The following is a 20,921-nucleotide window of genomic DNA, read 5'->3' as shown; positions in this document are numbered from 1 at the left end:
TGTATAGGGAAAGAAGCTATATCAAAAATGTAATCTTTGCTTTCTTTTTGCTCAAAGCGAATGAGTTGGGGGGCATGGGGGGACTTGGGGAGTATTGTTGGGGTACACAACGAACACTGTTTATGCCTAGCTCTTTTACAAGATGTGTTGTACATTATTCCATTCATTTGACTATGTTGGCTTCAAAAATCAAATACTAATCAATACTAAAACCAGTATCGGAAAGAGATGCTTCAGTTTAAGTATTGATTCTGAAAAAAAATCCATAAACATGACAAAATGTGACCTTTCTTGAAGAGTGTAATCATGAACTTTATCAACGCCAGTATAAGACCCACATGGTAACTTAAAGAAAGCACTATTGTTTCGTGAAAATTACATTCTATTGTCTAAGTGTTTTTTTCCCATCATTGAGGCATCAAAATTGGTATCAAGTATCAAGCCTTTTCCTTAGTAACGAATCGAGTTTGACACTACTTCTCTATAGGTTCAAGGTTACTTTACTGGTACCAACAGGTAAATTTTGTTTGTCAGTGAGTCAGCTCAGTTATTCATTCACACATACACATCTTCATCTGGAAAAGTGACAGCACTACACACTAGACACATCTATACCTCCAAATAAGAAACAAACATTGATACAAAAAATGATCACAAAAGAGGAAATACTTTTTACGGCAAATGAGACTTTGGAATAGCTCTTGAGACACATACATAAATCTGTCTAAAAAAATCTAAAGGATTTGATGAAGGTGTTAAATAAGTTGGCTCAAAATAATATTTTCACTTTTTCGTGTTCCAAGGTGCAAACATTTCTTTTAACGCCGAGACGTGTTAGGAAATCTATTTCAACATAACTTTAGGTGATAATTAGAGTTCCCACATTAAAAGTGCAGATGAAGTGAGCCAACAATAAATGGCTTTTAAAGTGATGCCGAAACATCTGTTGTCACGACACCAAGGTTCATTTTTATTCTGCCACTGCTCAGTTCTGTCTGTGCAAAGAGGTTAGCAGCAAACAAGCAGCTTTTATTGTTTTCTCTTTTGAAATTAAGGAAATACGAGTGCTTCTAATTCAATTACAGCTCCCTCCTTAGAATCGGGGTGGTAGTATTTCCTTTGTTCATTGTTTCTTGAGACAATAACAAATCAAAATAGCCTAATTAAGTTATCCTCAAGGATAGAGTGTGTAACATGGCTGAGGTGTGGTAAAGCTAAGTGGAAGACACTGGACATCTGTTTTGGGAAGTGATTAGCTTCCTCCGAAACACACATCACAAAGTGTGAATTTGGGCAAAAAGCTGCATAAAAACAGTGAATGCATTACGTTCACTTTCACAGCTGGTAATAGAGACACTGGAGGAAACAAAGCACCTCCTCATTTCTCCTTCCAACATTAAGCTAGAATATTAAGACTGCAACTAACCAGTATTTTAGTAATCAACCAGTCAGCCATTATTTGCACTGTGCACTGAAATATGATTTTTTTTTTTTCATTTTTATTAGGAAAATCATTTTGCAGACTTGATTATTCTCATCTTTCTCTATATATGTTTTTTTTTGTTCTTTTTAGAAAGACTTTTGTTAGAATAAATATCTATGTATCATAATTAGTGAATTAAAAGTGCAAGTACAGTGCAACAAAATGCAATTTTAGCATCTAAACTGCAATCAAACAAGTACTAAATAAAAATTTGCATATAACAGAGTATTATGTAACAGAAGTAGGTATGACATGAGCATATAAATGTTACATTACATTTATATTACTAAAGTACATGCCAAAGTGGATATATAATTTATACTTTACAAAAACAATAGCTAGTAATAGTAAACAATTTGCAAGAAAAGGCCTTTATTTGAAATTATAAAGATGATTCACAGTTTGTGTATTTATTCTTATGCTGGGGATCACGCAGGAATATAGGGGCTAGAACCACAGGATAGCATCAAACTACACAATGCAACCTGCTGTCATGAAATACGTTTAATTGTTCCAGGTAGGTATGATCCATAGCATATTAAAAGACGTTGCAAAAGCAGCTCAGGACGCCAATCTGTCGTGCATCTCCATCTCAAAGCCACTAGCTTAACTAACTCCTTTGAAGACAGTGCGGTACAGAACTTAGCCAAAGAAAAGAAATGGTTTAAGAGTTTTTTGGTTTTTTTTTTTAGGAAAGACAATGCTAATAGGTGTGAGAGCAACCATTAGGGGCCTGAACAATTATGCAACATATGACTCAGACACAGTTCACTTAGTGTAGTTCAATAGACCTAGCTGACAAACAGACACTCTAAACAAATAGGTGTGTTAGTTTCAGTGTAGTTAGCTCCTCCCTTCAGATAGATATCCACCAGTAAGATAGTGTCCACCAGTAATTTGACCAGAACTGAAGAAGCGGCTTGGATGAGTATTGTTGAAAAAGTGTATTATTAAATTATCTATTCTGTCACTCTTGCCTGTAAAAAAGGTCTGTATTGTCCAGGTAATGATTAATATAGATCAGAATACAACTATAATAATTTAAAAAGTTGACTAGTTACGATTATTCAGACTAACTGTAGATTTTGTTAACACGTCAGATTAATTTGATTTTATTTAATACAGCAAAGTCTCACTGCACTGAAAAATCATCAAATTATTATATAGCGCTTTTCGACCTTCAAGGCGCTTTACATCAAGGAACCACTCACCCATTCGCACACACATTTATACACCAGTGCGCGCAGATATGGTGCAAGGGGGGGTTAAGTGTCTTGCCCAAGGACACAACAACAGCATTCATCTGTGGGAGCTGGAATTGCACCGCCAACCTGTGGGTCAGTGGATGTGACTGCTCAACCAATGGTGTTTATGTTGAGATTGGGTTTGGAACTGCCAACCTCAGGTCAATGGACAAACAGTTCATCATACATAGAGTATCTGGTTTGTTGCGAGTGCGAGTACCACAGCTGTTTTGGGGTAGAAAAGTGCTCCTTTGAAACCCTAGATTTTCAAAAATAATGTTTTTCTATACTACATTTGAGACACTAAGTCATTTTAGAGGCACCGATGTCAAGTGACGCAGCTCTCTAAGTGAAACCATTTCTATTTAAAAGGGTCGAAAACCAAATTGTTGAACTTTATCTTTCTTGCATGGCTCACAACAACTTCTAGTATACCAAGGCAAGCCTGTATTTCCAAATGTCAGACCAGACAGCCTGTTTCTGTAATAGTTTTTTCTTTGGGGCTGGTGGGGCTTGCTCTGTTAGATTGAACTCTTGTACCTGGTATCCGGAAGAACAAGGTGATATTTTGCTCTTGGTGAGAAGAAAATGTTCCACCTTGACGTGAGATTGAACCATACTGACACCATGGCAGAGATCTAGGTTTTCAAATTCAGATGAAATGTTCTACTTTTGAGGAGTGAGGAATTTCTTGTGTCTTGAGATAGATTCTGTATTGGAAAATATTTAGCGAGAGATGTTTTGGATAGCAGATAAAGCAAATGTTTATATTCGGGAAACAACATCAGTGAATTAGACAGTTTGTGTACGTCACTATATCTAGCAAAAGAAACCATAGCAATTGAAGCAAGTATTGGAAGAAGTGCACTTGCAATACATGGATCCAAACCCTTGATTTTAGATTCAAACTGGGCATTTCAAGTTAAGGGGTAAATGATACAACTCAGCCAAGAATATTCTAACAGTAAGTATTGTCTTCTTTTTAACTTAAAAATACTTTAAGAAGTTGTTTTCCAAATGATCTGAACAACATTTCCCTTAAACTATAAATGACGGAAAAAATTTACATCAAAATCCAACAACTCTGCAATGCAAACATGGAAAATTGGTTAAAATCTGAATATTTTTCTAAACCTCGCCACATATAACAGGATTATTCAGTCTTAAATGATTTTTAAATGTGCAACAAAAAGTGTAGGCCACAGACTCAAAGAGAATTGGATTATGGCAACGAAGAGACTGCACACCACAAGCTAAAAGTTGTGAGCGCACCTCGGATTAGCTGTTTCCTGTCTACAGTAAAATGACTTGCTTTGAGACTCTAAAGTGTTCAAAATATCAGAGTATTGCACTTCTAGTTTAGATGCAAGTCAAAACTGTTATTATTATTTGTGAAATGTGTTCCAATAGTTCAGATACATGCTTTTAATGCACAGAAGGCTGGCAATAAATTACAGGAAATAGAATCGTGTTTACGGCAACAGCAGCTTCACCCTGATCCGAATTGCATGGATTTATGTAGACAGACAGACGTAAGGGAATACTCTTGCCTTATTACTTTTAAAGAACGCTTCAAACTGGATTAATAGCACTGTTTTGTGGACTGGGTGACATTACTTGCAGAGGATAAATTCTAATGGATAATATAGATGAGAATGCTGCAGTTTAACTTGACAACTTTACGAGAGCTGAGTAATAAAGTCGTCTTTAAATTATTTTCGCTCTTTCCCAAGTTTGTATCTTGCGCCTCTGTGTCCGTCACTCCTTTGCCCCTGGCGATCTGTTTTATTGGATGTTGCTGTGGTGATGTTTTGTCATTACAATATGACCTTAACAGCGGCTTAAAAATCACATACGAGGACCCAAAGTCAGGCCACACCTCCCTAAAGACAGAAAGAAGCAAATCAGGTCCTAAATCGGGCAAATTAACCTGCAGTGTGTAGCGGACTTAAGGGTTTAGATTTATTTATTTGTTGTTCTTTCAATGTTTATCTGGCTGTTACTTCTTCAAGTCAATTCAATTATCAGAAAAAAAAAATCTAAATCCATGGACAAAATAAATAAATAACCAGCCTTAAGGTCGTTGCACTGGCTTTCTGTGGCTTCGACAATACACTTTAAAACAGCTCTACTTGTGTACAAGTCTTTCCATGGTCTAACACCAAAGTACATCTCCAACATTGTGTTAGTTAGTGTCACATGAACCATCTCACACTCTGAGGACCTCAGGGACCGGCCTACTGCTGGTGCCCAGAGTCAGGACTAAACATGGAGAAACAGCATTTCAGTTTTATGCAGGCCTCTGTGAGAAAGGCCTCTATTTTCACAATATTTTAACCCAGGCTCAAAACGGTCCTGTTTAGCTGTGCATATGACTAAAAAGTTTTTATTCTGCACTCTTCTCTTTTAATGTTAATTTTATAATGATTATTTATGTTTATTTATTGATTTGTTTATATTGTGCTTTGTGCTTATTCTGTAAAGCACTTTGAAGTACTTTGTGTATGATTTGTTCTATACAAATAAACTTGCCTTGCCAATAAATTTAAACCAGTCAAATATGGTCAGTCACTTGATCATATTAATTGCTCATGATTTTCAATTTGATTATTTAGTCTCATTAAAAATTAATAAAATGTCTTTCTGTATACATTTCTTGAACATAAACAAGACTGATTTTAATATTTGCAGTTATTCCTCCAAAGTCAGAGCACTGCCCCAAAACCACATGATTTTACTGACAGAGGATTGGCTGTTGCCCTCTCCTGTTGACCAAAGGCTTAGGTCAACAGGAGAGGGCATTAGAAATAACTGTATCTCTATTAAGTTCACAAACCTAGATTTTTGCAGTGCTTAATCGTGTTGCTAACAAACCAAAACAGCTACCTTTCTTCATTGTATTCCTAAAATGTCAGCTTTTGTACAGTGCAGGTGAAAGTGTGAGCCCTGTCCTTTGTAATATTGACAGCTGACCACACAAAACCTTTGCACTTTAATTAATAGTGGGAGAGGCTCATTAAGACTAAGGCCAGACTTGATGCTTTAATTCACTTACAGTGTCCTCATCTATCATCGTTTGGGAATCAGTGGGTGTGACAGGGCCGGTATCAGCAAAACTGGAGATGCTAGCACAATTAGGAATAGGTTTTAAAGGGCCAGTATGCAAGTTTTACATATATTTGTTTTGCTACTGTACAGATATATTATAAAAGCAGCTGTTGAGGTTGAAATAAGGCTGCGGCGTAATGTCTGCAGCTCTTTATGGTCCACTGATCAGGACATAAGTGTTAGCATGCTAGTTGCAGTTAGCGTTACAGTGACGCAAACTCACTCTGGCCATTGAAAGTTGTGAAAAGAGTTTATAAAGTGCGTAGTTAAGCTCAGAATGCATAAAGCAAGTGAGGAATGACTTTGGACCACTGCAAACTTTTTATGAACTAGTTTTTCAGTTTTTAAGACATGACGTACAATATATAACTCATTTCATTAGATTTCTGAGTGGTTAAATGAATTAGCTTGAAATAAGAAGATTGAATATAAATCTGGCAATGGGCTGAAGTGAAAGATTCTTACCCCACTGGCAAATAATAATAATAAATCACAAAAATAAGGGCCAAAAATGATCTAATCTAGTAAAAAATTAAAACGAGAATATTATTTCAAGTCATTTTAATTAATTTAAATGTTCTAAATGCTCCACTGTGTTTTTAAACTCTATACATCTTCACTAGGATCATTAGGATGATTTCAGCCATGGAATTTGCAACCTCTAGTAAACTTGAAAGCTACCACTTCATGACATCACAAGGTGAAACAGAGCATTTCGAGCTTTGGACATGTAGACCAGTGCTTCTCAATTATTTTCTATCATGCCCCCCCCTATAAAGAAGAAAAAATTTCAGCGTCTTATCAGCGTGACTGAGGTGTAATGAGGTGGCGCCTTAACTTATTTGGCTTCATACTGTCCACTGCCAACATTTTCAGACACAGCAGACACCGGTCTGTCCTCGTGTCCCACCGGAGTCACGGTGAAGCCAAGTGCTAAATACGCTTCATCAGACTTCCTCGTCTTATTTTTCGGGTGACTTTACCTCCGTCTATATCCGCCTTTCTTTTCATCCCTGTTAAAATGTTTTCCATAGTGTCTCTTTAGCAAAAGTGTTTCTTGTTCACTGCCCTGTGTCACGATCTGTTCGCTCTCTCCTGCTCTTTGCTGTGCGTGCGCTGCGTACAGTACTACAGTGTCATACGCGGAGTCATACGCGCCCCCCACGACATCTCACCCCACTATTTGAGAACCACTGATGTAGACTAACAACAAGGGGTTACTCAGACATATGTGAATGAACCAAAACGCAACTCCAAGTATGTTTTTGATGAGGTAACAACATTCCAACATGGCTTAAAGCTCACAAGAATCCATTTTGTGTAATATAGGACCATCGATTACATTCTCACATATTGGTAAGTCTTGTGGAAGCTTGAAGATAGTGTTGGAGTTACATTAATATTGATTAGCTGGTTCACTCTTTCAATCTATTTTCCATCCCGCTAAGCATCACGCCTGAATCGCCCCAAAACCTTCTCCTCTCTGTACCACTCTTCATCTCATGTTTGGGGGGTCCCAGCAGTGAGCACACACACACGGATGGCTGCGCTCCACCCGCTCTGCACCCGTACCACCTGCCTCTTTCTCTCAGTCTCTATCTCCATTCTCTCACTCTCTCCTCGCCTCTAGTCCCCCTCTTTGAAAGAGCTTCCACCCTCTCTCTCCCCTGTGTGCTCCCCTCAAATGCACTCCCTGCCCCTCTCTCCACTTCACTTTCTCTCCGTGTCTCTCCACCTATTTCCCCTTCACTCTCTCCCTCCCTTTACATCTCTCCCCTTTCTCCCTTTGACTCTCTCCCTTTGTTCCTTCTCTCCCTCCTTTCTCTCCCTCCTTTGAACCTCTCACTTCTCTCCCTCACTTCTCAACCCTCCCTTGACGGCAGTTGCTCCTTCTGTCTCTCCTCTTCTCCCTTACTCTGTCCATTCCACTCCCCATCAGTCTTCCTCCTCCGTAACTCTTTCTCCCCTTTGAATGCACTCCCTCCATCTCTCTATTTCACTCTATCCTCCTCTCTATCCTTCCCTCCCCTCTCCATCTCTCCCTCCCTTCTCTATTTACCCCTTTTGAACAACTCCCTCTCCCTCCCTACCTCCCTCCCTTTCTGTTCCTCCGTCTCTCTCTCTGCCCCCACTCTATCCCTCTCTCCCCCATCCTAATCTCTCGCTCTCTTCCTCCCTTCTTTGTCTTTCTCCCCCCTTTAAACATGCTCCCTTAAGCTCTCCTGATAGAGTCGCTTTCTTCCCCTGAAACAACCCGCTGCTCCGTCGCGCCCATGTGCGTCTGGGCAGACACTTGGATGTGTCAGTTTTGCTACTTTACCCCCTTGTCTCTCTCTCTCTACTCCTCTCTCTCCTCCCTCTCTCTTTCTCACTTTCCTCTCCATGTCTTTCTCTCCTCTCCCTCTGCTCGTCCTCTCACTCTCCTCTCTCCCCCATCCTCTCCCCCTCGCCCTCTCCTTCCTCTTCTCCCTATCCCTCTCTCTGTCTCCCCTCCCTCTTTCTTTCGCTCTCCTCTTTGTCCTCTCCTCCCTATCCCCCCCTCTTCCTCACTACTCCTTCTCTCCTCCTCTCACTCCCTCTCTCTATTCTCTCTTCCTCTCCTCTTCCTCTCTCTTTGCTCATCCATACCCTCTCTCCTCCTCACCCTCTCACTACTTTTCTCTCCACCTCCCTTCTCTCCCTCTCCTCCCGCTCCTCTTCCTCTCTACCCCTTCTCTCCTCCCCTCCTCTCTCTCTCCACTTCTCTCAGTCCCTCTGTCTATTCACTCTTCCTCTCCCCTTTTCTCTTTTCACTCATCCCCACCCTCTCCTCTCTCTCCCACTCTCTCTCCTCTCCTCCTCGCCCTCTCACTCCTCTTCACTCCCTCTACTACCTATGTCATCCTCTCCTCTCTCTATCCTCTTCTCCTCTCACGCCATCTGTCTAACCACTCTTCCTCTCCTCTTCTCCCTCTCCTCTTCTCCCTCTCCTCTTCTCCCTCTCCTCTTCCTCTCTCTTCCCTCATCCACACACTCGCTCCTCTCTCTCCCACTCTCTCCTCCTTGCCCTCTCACTCCTCTTGTCTCCAGCCCCTTCTCTCCTGCTCCTCCCTACCCCTCCTCTCTTCCTCCTCTTTAACCCGTCTCTCCTCCCCTCCTCTCTCTATCCTCTTCTCCTCTCACTCCCTCTGTCTATCCACCCTTCCTTCCCTTTTCTCCCTCTTGTCTTCCTCTCTCTTCCCTCATCCCCACCTTCCCTCCTCTCTCTTCCACTCTCTCACCTCTTCTCCTCACCCTCTCACTCCTCTTCTTTCCACACCCCCTTCTCTCCCTCTCCTTTTCTCCTCTCACGCCCTTTTTCTATCCTCTCCTCCCTGTCCTCCCCTCCTTTCTATCTTCTTCTCTCACATCCTCTCTCTATCCTCTCCTCCTCACCCTCTTTCTTTCCTCTCCTCCCCTCCTCTCTCTATCCTCTTCTCCTCTCACGCCCTCTCTCTATCCTCTCCTCCCCTCCTCTTTCTATCCTCTCCTCCCCTCCTCCCTCCCTCTATCCCATCCTCCCTCTCCTCCCCTACTCTGTCTATCCTCTTCTCCTCTCACACCCTCTCTCTATCCTCTCCTCCCCCATCCTCTTCTCCTCTCACACCCTCTCTCTATCCTCTCCTCCCCCATCCTCTTCTCCTCTCACGCCCTCTCTCTATCCTCTCCTCCCATCCTTTCTCTATCCTCTTCTCCTCTCACGCCCTCTCTCTATCCTCTCCTCCCCTCCTCTCTCTATCCTCTTCTCCTCTCACGATCTCTTTCTGTCCTCTCCTCCCTCTCCTCCCCTTCTCTTTCTATCCTCTCCTCCCCTCCTCTTTCTATCCTCTCCTCCCCTCCCTCTCCTCTCTATCCTCTTCTCCTCTCACGCCCTCTCTCTATCCTCCCCTCCTCTGTCTATCCTCTTCTCCTCTCACGCCCTCTCTCTATCCTCTCCTCCCCTCCTCTCTCTATCCTCTTCTCCTCTCACGCCCTCTCTCCATCCTCTCCTCCCTCTCCTCATCACTCTCTCTCTGTCCTCTTCTCATGACTCACTATGTAGAGAGCAGTTCTTTCTAATGACACAGGGAGAGTGGATGTGCCCTGACAAGGCTTGCATAAATCACAACCTTTCGATTTAAGTTGCTTTGAGGAGTGTCAACAAATCTGCAGGAGGAATATTAGACCAGCGTGTAGGTAAAGTAGGGCTCCACCTCCCAAGAAATCATTATAGGATGTGGTCCTCCTTCACGCGGTGTCAGGCAGGGTAGAATGCAATGCAGAAATGTGTGTTACTCATGCGTGGTTTGAAATTACAGCTATAAACATTGAATAAATAAAAATATTCAGTTACGTCTGAGGCAATTCTTAAACCTGCAATGTGTCACTTTCCGAGTAGAGGGTCCGTCACCATGGAGACGTTACTTTGCCTGGTATTTTCCACAGCATAGTATTATATATTTCTACTAACACAAGCGCAAAATCATGTTACAGGTCCGATCTGTGGAGAGTCGGGCCCGCTTATAGCAGAATGCATATTTTTCAAAGTATTGTTTTATCGTAAAAATGGTTACAATTAAAGGGCCCATATTACGCTATTTTCTGATCTATGTTATAATGTTGTTTCTTCATCAAAACATACCTGGAGATGTGTTTTGTTTCATTCACACATGTTTAACACACAAATCCTGCATATTTAGGCTGTGTTCTTCTCTCAAACAAAAAAACACTCTGTTCCACCTTGTGATGTCATGTGGTAAAACAGGAAGTGCTCCACTGTGTTTTTTAATTGCACTTTAAATTCTCAGTTTAAAAACGAGAATCATTTGGATAATTTCAGCTCTGTAATTGCCAATCTCAACTGAACAACAGGAAAGGTAAAAGGAGCTGTTAACTTGAAAACAACCACAAAATGACATCACAAGGTGGAACAGGGCATTCTGAGCTTTGGACATGTAGACAGACTAATAATAAAAGATTAATCAAACATGTGTGAGTGAAACAAAACACAACTCCAAGTACGATTTTAATGACGTAACATTTTCACATGGCTTAACGCTCACAAGAGTCAATTTCCCATAGTATAGGACCTTTAAATAATACGCAATTTTAAAGCCATACTGTGGTATATTCCAGGGAATGCACTCTACATAGCTCCATGGACAAAACCGGGTGCTGGACCCTTATTAGAAAAGTTACCTGGAGCACCTTTATGCGCATGTGTGGGTTTATTTTTAGACTTGGATTATTCTCTCCACAGACCTGACTTATAACTTGAGGCATCACCATCTCAGAAGTAATCACTGATGGTTTGGTTGGGCAACATTGGAGAGACAGTACCCTTTTCCGTGACAAAGTTTTCTGTGACTTCTTGAGCGAGAGATCAGAGTAGAAAGTAAATAATCTCAAGACAAAGGAGATAAACATGGGATACTTTAGTTTGTTGAATACTTGAGTATAAAGCAGAGGACAAAATCTTTCTCCATGTCAAATTTTAGTTGCAGTTTAGAACCTGGAGTAGATATATTGCTTTGGCACAATACTGACCTTTTTGTAAAAATGCAATAAAAATTTGGCAATTCTCTGTTACTATATAAAAACAAAAACATTGTCAGACCAAGTTCTATTAGTTGTTCTGAACCGCAGTCTGTTGTAGCTGACATTTTCACACCTGAAAGCCGACAAAAGTTTGCACCAAGATCAACTTCGGGAAACACAACTTCAATACGATTAAACTCAATATTTTGCAGGTGTCTTCAACCCAGTATTGGATAACCTTTGCTTCTGACTAGATCTGCCAGAAATATTCCATAGTATAGCATTAAACTTTATGTGTCTATGGAGATAAGGTCAAGTTACGAGACAGATCTGTGGAGAAAAAACATCTTCAGCAATAAAAACATCTGTAATTGACTAAATGTAAAATAGATACATTTGAGTAGAATGTTCCAAGCAAAGTGATAACATCTCCATGGAGAAAAACAGGTGGTGGCGCCCCTACAAAAAGTTACATAATGCACCTTTAGGGCTATTTAGGGCTTTTTTTTTTTCTTTTTTTTTTGAGCAGATTTTAAGATTACATTTTTTCCTTATTATAAACAGATAAATATTCCAATCTTAATTTCAGAAACAAAAACAAGCCATTTAATCCCCAAAAGTACATGTATGGGCTCAGTGCACAGCAGCACGCTAGCTAGCTCACTGTGTCTCAAAGCTAACAGTCACTTTCATTAAAATCAGAAAAGATAAAATAAACAACCTATTAAAATTCTAATTACTAAAACAAAGACTACCCAATCATTTTTATTTGTAGAATACTTCAATTTGTGGTGTTGTTTCAATATTTATTATGCCTCAAAATTAGCATTAGCGTTAGCATTGATACACAAACAAGTCAAAATTCTGTTCAAATCAAGCTGATTGCACTGCCACATGAGTAGCTGGAAACCTGCTGATCTTTGATGATTTGAAGTGATGGGATTTTTATTCAACTAAAATTGTTTTAATTACACAGCCACCATTTTTTGTATTTTTTTTCCAATACAGTCCACACCAAACAACATTTTAGACTGAACACCTACAGTAAAAGCAACAATAATATTGAACCTACTCCATTAAAAACACAGTATCCACATTTGAGGGTCCATCGTGTGCGCCCAGTAAACAACACAATCATTTTCACTGAGGATATTATGTGGCATGGAAAGGGGAACTCTAGAAGCAGCAATATATTTCATTAAAGATAATTCACCACAAACCGACGGCTCTGGGCTTTTCTTCTCATTGTTTATGGTCTTTATAGAACTGATGAGAACGCACTATGGAGCGTACTAGCCAGCATTTAGCGTGTAATCTCGTCCTTAATCATTCTACTTGAAAGTGTTCAACAACAAAAGCCTCGTTTGGAATAAGACTAATTATATTTTTTTTCCAGGACAAACAGTTCGAAGCTACATGCTCTGCGCAGCATAAAATAAGCTACGCTACAACTCAAGGTTAAAATTTTCATATAGCACTTTTCCACTTTCAAGGCACTCAGAGCACTTTACATCAAGGAACCACTCACCCATTCACACGCACATTCATACATCAGTGTACGCAGACACTGGGGGTGTGGTGGGTTAAGTATCTTGCCCAAGGACACAACGACAGCAGTCATCTGTGGGAGCTGGAATCGCACCGCCGACCTTTGGATCAGTGGATGTAGCAGCCAACTTTCGCCCGCAGTGATCTCTTGTGATATTAAATTTCAATATCATCCAATGTGTAATACTAAGATGCGCTCTTAGAATGCTAACAAGTCCCCAATACACTATTTTGCATCTACTAAAAATAAATCTCTTACTTTTTGAACGCTACATTGGGTTAGCTTAATACACTTGCCCTTTACTTCACATACAAAATATGTAAGCACAGATATATACAGTATATGCAGCTCTTGAGGTCAAAATAAGTCTGCTGCATGCCGTCTGCTTCTAATTATAAAGCATTTTTTTGTCCAATAATCAGGAAGTGCACGTTAGCATGCTAAATGTCGTTAGCTTTTAACGTCACGCCAACACTCTCAACTCCTCTGGTCTTTGAGAGTTATGAAAAGTGCTTAAAAACTCATTGAGGTGAATAATCAGGATGAGGTAACTGACGAATAACTTTCGACCACTGCAAAATGTTTAAAATTATCTGTTTTCACGTTTTTTACTTGACAGTGTTCAACAAAAGCCTCATGTGGAATAAGACAAAGGAGACAAACAAGGTAATGCAAGAAATAATTTACAAGTTGAGGTAAAAGATACAAAATAGTGGTGTGGAAAGATGCTCTACTAGAATGCTAACAAGTACACAAATCCCCAATACACTTTTCTGCACCTACTAAACAGCAATCTCTTACTATTTGAACGCTACATTAGGTTAGCTTAATACACTTAAAACTCCCGGACCAAAATCGTGCTGCTTTTCCCTTTTTACAAAACCCCCCACTGAAGTAGCGTTTTAATTCCATTCATTTAAATAATGCACAGCTATTAGTTATATTAAAGATAGGGAAGGGCTGAGGCTGCCGTTACACCAACATTTATAGCTTTTGGGAGAGCTTTTTATCCGCTACTGGCTGCCACTCAAGAACTGAAAGGGAGCAATTTAATCAAACGTGAGATATCTAAACACGAGGGAGGACGTAGGGGGGAGGGGTCAGAAAAGGGGAGGGGGGGGAAAGACGTGGGGGTGGGGGGGGCGGCGATGATCAAGATGTAATTGAACCTGGGTTGTCTTAATTTGCATATATGTGGACAAATGCAAGTTTTTCTCATTCTCAGTGTATGGACAGACTATGCCTCAGAACCTCCAGAATTCAGTCAGTGAGTTGGAGAGGCTGCACTAGCACTGAGTAATGATCGGCTGCATGTGCTGGGCTTTAGGTAATGAGGATTCAGATTTTAGAGAAGCCAAGTTCCATATTAGGAATTCCGACGGCGAACAAAGAGCCAATCCAAGAGCGAGGCTGTTGAAGGTAATGCCCCTTGCCGTTCACACCGCTGGTTTAGCAAGGAGTGGGCGCTTAGCAACGCTGTCAATCAAACCTGTTGCTAACGCTAGCGGAAGCGAACTTGAGGAAAGAAGGCGTCAGATTTGTCTCATATTAATGCTCATATCTTGATTTACAGACACAATAGTTAAATAAAAATACCAGTATCATGTAGAGCTGGTCAATACAAACTTTTTAAGACCAAAATTACGAACCTGACAGCAGCAGTTACGGAGAGAGGGGGCGTCCATTGGAAAGTGAATTGGAGCCAGAGTCGATGGACCCGTAAGCGCGCCCATGAGCACTTCCTATTTGGAATGTGGCAGCTAGCAGGTTAGCTATGCCAATTTATATATACAGTCTATGATTTAAACTGACTGGACCAGCATCAGCATTGACAGTGACAACCCAAATGTGAATGCATTCTGATTGGGTAATCGTCTGAGAACTAAAACACCAAATTATACAAGACAAAGAACTTGGCCATCATGTTCAAAATGTTTGTAATTAGGAATAAATCAGCATTACAATTGTTATCAGTAAATGCTGTTTTGAGTTGATTTGTCTACCTCATATCTGGGGGCATAGTTATATTTATAGTATTTAGGTATATTTATGGAATTTAAAATCAAAATCTTACATATAGTTGCCTTAAAAAGTAGTCTATTCACCAACAATTGTAAGCTTTTAAAGTTGAATCGACAATAGGTAGACAGGATCCATTTTCTGTTTTTAATACTCAGTAAAAAACGAAGTTAAATTTGTCACCAGGACAAAATGCTGTAGGAGTGAAGACGTTTCGCTGCTCATCCAAGCCGCTTCTTCGGTTGTTTTTAATGCTTGAAAAATCTATACTGATGCTCTTTACATTTGGTTGAATAGGTTTAAGTTCTTTTATGTTGCATTGTGTGGCAAAGACAAAGCTCTTTGACTAATTGGATTTGGATAAAATGTCCAAAAGAAAGAATTGTTTTAGTCGATAAATTGATGAAAAAAAATAGACTATTTGACTAATACAATTATCGCTACTCTGTTAGGCAAGAACAAAAAAAAAGGAATTTAATCAAACATGAGACATCTACAGACAGAAGGGAGGAGGGAGAAAAGGGGTGGGGCTAGGGGGGTGCAGTGATGATAAAGCCTGTGTGTCTGTCAATGTCACGTCGCTTCAGGATCATGGTTAAAAGGGTAGCGAGACGGGGGGGTAAGAAGGGGGTAGAGGGGGGTAGAGGGGCTAGTGAATACCTGGGAGGGGGAGCGGAGGTCAAAGGGCGAACAGCTCATCGGATATCTTGAGTGAAGGATCATGGGAGTGTGCCAATTGGACATGACGTGAATGCTAACAGTGTACAGTAAAAGACTGGGTTGACAATGTGATAAGTTTCTGAGACTACATGGTTCAAACTGCTAGCACAAATTAAAGACGGTGCTAAAGCTAATGCTAATTATGCTATGAGGAGTAAGGATTTCAAATAACACCAGCATTAAGTAGCTTTGCATTTTCTAATACGTGATCTAAAAGTCAAATGAAGCTCATCGAGGCTAGCGGTTGAAGGGGCGAATTTGGAGCCTATTTCCGACCGCGAGTATCATAGCAACCAAAGAACCAATCCAGAGCGAGGCTGTTGAAGGTAACGCCCCTTCCCGCCCGCATCGTTGGTTTAGCAGGGAGCGGGCTCTTAGCAACGCTGTCAATCAAACCTGTTGCTAATGCTAGTGGGTGCAATACTGGGGAAAGAAGGCGCCTGATTGGTCTGTTATTAATGTTCATATTTTGATTTACGGCCAAAATGGAGAAATAAAAACACAAGGAACATGTAGAGCAGGTTAATACAAACATTTCAAGATCAAAATGAGGTAGCAGTTACAGAGAGAGGGGCAATAATGTTTCAATATAAAGTGAATTGGAGCCAGAGTCGATGGAGCCGGAAGCGTCAATTGTCAATTTATATATATGGTCAATGGAGGGTGGAAAGTATGCTACCTGCTTGCCTGGCTTGTTCCACAGTATGGCATTAAACTCATACAGCTTCTTGGAGACAGGCAGGTAACGAAAGACGACTCCGCTCACAGTAAGAAGTCTTTTTTTGCAATAACAAATGCAAGATAGACATGTTTAATGGCATACTGTGAGACATTCTAGCCAAAGCAATAACATTCATAAAAAGAAGCAGGTGGTGGATATGGGTACATGTTTCTGTACTAGTAGAACTCTGTAGTCTGTAATAGTAATTTAACACAAAATTTGAAAGTCTTTACTTCAAATGGAGGAAATGCTTTGTTTTATAAAGAAGAGTTTCTACCTGACTGCAGTTTCTTTTGCACCTCTGCACCTCTTCCACATCTGAGTATGGGAATGTAGAGATGGATAGCGCTATTCGCCGCAGTTTGGAGAGAAGTTAGCTTGTGTGATTACATGCTTGGTCTCGCAACACAGCAATATGATTTATCCTTTGTATTACCTCACATTTTACAAGAAAAATCCTCTCTAAAAGCCTTTTCACAATGGGGCTGATAGAAAACTTTGTGGGTTTGAAAAATTGCACTAACTTTTTCACCCACACCCCCTTTTTGTCTTAAAAAGTAGTCTATTCAGCAACAACTACCATTCATCCAGCTCAAATGATTACAGTCGTCAATATTGGCTTCAGCGCCTAGTATTTTTCACACATTTCCTATTGTATGCTTTTAAAGTTGGCATGACAATAGCTAGACGGGATCCATTTTCAGTTTTTAATGTTTAAAATTAGAAAGTATGATGTTCTTTTTGTGTTGCAGTGCGTGTCAAAGGCAAAGTTTGGCACGCATTCTTCACTGATTGAATTCGGACAATATGGTCTTACTTGATAACGACGAATTATGTGGATAAGCTAGCAACTTAAAAAGCCGGTTATTAAAGAGCCACTACCCAATTTCGAATCATGAGTGAAGAACATGTTTCAGAATGAAGTGTTAGCCCCGCAACTTAGTCCCTTCTTTCACTATGATGTTGAACTATGACAAAAAAACAAACAAAAAAACATCTTGGATAGTCACAGGCAGTTGTTTCCGCGTTGGTTCTCATCTAGCAAGGTCTCTTATTGAATAGAAATTGTCTACATCTAGTTTTTGCTTCCTTTTAGTTCTCATCCAACAAAAAAAAAAAACTTCTAAAATGCATAAACTGATGTTTCTCAAACTGTGGTACATGGATTCCCTTGCAGTTCAAATATTAGCTTAATTTAGAGTCATATTTTAGAGCTATGGTATCCGCAACAGTAGCATTAAACAGGTGGTTTCAATACTGTGCTAGTCTGAAGGCAAAACATTTTATTAGGTGCTACTTGGTGTAAAAAGTTTGGAACCACTGGTACATTCAGTCTCTTTTTATGAAGTAAAAAGAGCTAAAAGCTACACACCACTTAACGTGTGCTAGCTTAATAGTCAATTTAAAGCAAAAGCTAATGGAACCCGGACTCTATTCACTACTTGAAATGAATGAAAAATGCTGAACTACAAGAACACATTTACCGCACAGAAACCAGTCCTATCTGATATTTAAAGACATTACCACTTGCTAAATGAGTCTAGATCAATAACATACACAGTGTTACAGTGAGAAGGGGCTTGTTTGTGCGTCAAAACTGACCAACGCGAGCCTTCCCCACATCTGTCAGTTGTTTTTACATTCCCAGTCAGCTAACATGAAAGCTTTTCGCAGCCAATGTGTGATATAGTTACGTAATACAGACTTCCGTGAAAATACTTATATACTGGTTTATGAAGGAAAACGCAACTTTCTCCTCAACATCGCAGCCTCTTTTTAAACTCAAGCACACCAAAACCAATGGGCGATTCAAGGCCATGGGAAAAACATTGAATTCAAGGTTGTCAGAAAAATATATATTTGTAGAGCAGATCTCAGTGAAGATTTGAAACAATTTTCTTTAAAACTGCAACCACCCACAGGCTTGTAAGGCTCCAGCTGGCACGCCATCCTGAGGAGAACAGATTCTTCCGCAGCAGGGGCCATAGGGATGAGCAAGAGAGAGTAAAAGAAGACCATTCTGTTGATTAAATTTACTGATTTAGCTGTTTGCCTGCTCTGGGGCGGCCTCAGCTCACAAATTATTAGCTCTAAACACTGGATTTCCAGCGATATGCCCAGTATTTATCACAAACTGAGCTAGTTTTAAAGGCGAACTACCTGATTTTTACTATCTTCAGAACGTGAAAAACTAGTTCACTTTTAAGTGCTTGCAGTGGTCCAAAGTTATTCCTCACTTACCTTATGCATCCTGAGCATCCTAAGTACTCACCGCGATGAGTTTATAAGCATGTTTCTCAACTTTCAAAGAGACCAGAGTGGAGTTTTGCCATCACAGTAATGCTGACAGCAACTAGTATGCTAACGGCGCACTTCCTGATTCTCAAACAACTGAAAGCTTTATTATTTGCTGTATGTTTAGTCTAAAAGCTGTTAATACAATAAATATGTACTGAGGTAAAACACATTTTGCTCAACACAGAAATAAATCCAGTACAGTCGTTTTGAAATAACACAGATCCCAGACCGTGGTTAACATAATGGCTGAGTAATGCATATTCGAAACTATCATTTTATAGCTACCTGGAGTGTACAAGTATTGCAAAAGTAATTGCTTTCCACCATTCCCCATTATTGAGAGTAAACACTGCAATCATTAGTTAGTAATTGGTGGTGAGATTGCCAAGTCAATACAAAGTTGTCTTAAAGAAAAACAAAAAGAATTTGTAGACTTACTCATAAACCTGGAGCTGAAAACACTGGCTGTTCAAGAAGAGGAACTCCCAGTCTGTGCCGTAATCGATAGCCAGCTTCCTCTGAAGTTCACTGCAGACAAACAAAACTCATGTATGTATGTGTGTGTGTGTGTGTGTATATATATATATATATATATATATATATATATATATATATATATATATATATATATATATAAGGCTTGAGGGCTTTTCACCATTCAAAAGATCTAATATTTAGTTTGGAAACATGAATTGCTATGTCAACAGTGGCAATTTGTCATGGATGTCAGAGTTTAGCTATATACCTTTAATTACTATGGTTACGATGATAATTTGTCATCACATTCAAACCCATGGATGGCACTGTTTAACTATCTTTAAACGCACCTCTTCTGAAACTTTTTGTACTCTATTTAAAAGTATCCATTCCACTCCCCATTCCCTTTCCCCCCCCAGATGCTTTACAAGTTGGTGAAGTGACTGAAGTCTGCTGACACTAGCTTTCTCTGCTTCTAGTCACCGAACCCATGGACAGTGTGTTGATGAGGCAGCTCTTAAAAACCTATTTCTATGCAGACTACACAATTATGGCCATTGACTGCACTGCATTCCTCCACTAATCGCATATAAGGGAAGTGAAGCCACTCTTAACAGTACACAGGCCCCTATTTCCATATTCATAACCCTGAACTCCAATGGGGTTAACAAATGTTTGCGAGGCCCCTTGAAGTTTGGCTTTAGCTGTGTAAGTAGAGTAAAGGTCATTATATTAAGACAAAGGAAAGCGAATGGATTTGGGGTCACATCACATCACAACAATCTAAAATCTCTATAGTTTAACATTGAGCTGAAGAACAGATCAGAATTCTATGGTGGAATAAGCCCATTAACTGATTTGGGGGCCCATATTACGTTATTTTCTGATCTATGTTATATTTCCTCATCATACACATACCTGGAGTTGTGTTTTGTTTCATTCGCACATGTTTAACACACAAATTCCAACTTCCAACTTGTGCTCCAGTGTTTTTTTAAATTCCATACACCTTCACCACAATCATTTGGATGATTTCTGACCTGGAATCGCCAATCTCTACTGAACTAAAGGTAAAAAGTAGCTTCATGACATCACAAGATGGAACAAAGCATGAGTTTTGGAGATGTAGAAAGACTAATAATAAAACACAACTCCAGGTATGTTTTTGACAAGGTAACAACATTCTAAAATGCTCAGAAGAGTCAATTTTGTGTAATATAGAACCTTTAAAGACTGAGATTAATTGCAGGTTAACAAAAACAATGAGGTGAATCTCCCATAGAATTGCCAACCATCTGATATTATAACATCATTAAATTCAACCGTGAACACAACCTATTCCACACTTTTAAAGATTGGCGTAAGATGAAAACATATCTTGAAGGAAAATGTGATAATATATTGAGTCATTTGACCAGGAGGATATAGAGAACTAGAGTCACGCGAGCTCTGTAGCCTCCTTCCACCTCATACTGCTTTTTGTTTAGGGAAAAAATCATGACCTTTTGGTAATTGCCATCTTGGTGCTTGGCTCTCCTCTGCCCTACTGTAATGAACAGTTTCCATGCCTGAGGGCCACCCAGACTACTTATCTGCTATTGCCTGCTGGCTGGGAGCACGGCAAAAACATGTGAAAGCAAAATCTGGCTAGGCTAAGGCTTTTGTTACACCGTACACAACAATAGCATTCATTAAAAACTATAAACATACCGCTTCTTGCTAAAACAGCTCATTTAAAGTCATTCTTTTTCAATTACGCGGAATAAT

The 20,921-nt window shown here is 40.0% G+C and overlaps 1 protein-coding gene across 3 annotated transcripts in view; it reads right to left on the bottom strand.

The window, feature by feature from the left end:
- Window positions 1–20,921, bottom strand: part of LOC117386591 (glucosidase 2 subunit beta-like) — a 270,231-nt gene that overhangs the window by 65,238 nt on the left and 184,072 nt on the right. For all 3 annotated transcript variants that reach the window (XM_033983996.2, XM_055229025.1, XM_033983998.2), the window contains one exon: window positions 19,116–19,205. In XM_033983996.2, coding sequence (XP_033839887.1) covers window positions 19,116–19,205 — 90 coding nt within the window. The remainder of the gene's footprint in view (window positions 1–19,115; window positions 19,206–20,921) is intronic.

The sequence above is a fragment of the Periophthalmus magnuspinnatus genome, chromosome 18 (genome assembly GCF_009829125.3).
Source record: "Periophthalmus magnuspinnatus isolate fPerMag1 chromosome 18, fPerMag1.2.pri, whole genome shotgun sequence".
NCBI lineage: Eukaryota > Metazoa > Chordata > Actinopteri > Gobiiformes > Gobiidae > Periophthalmus > Periophthalmus magnuspinnatus.
This window is presented reverse-complemented; position numbering and strand designations above follow the sequence as displayed.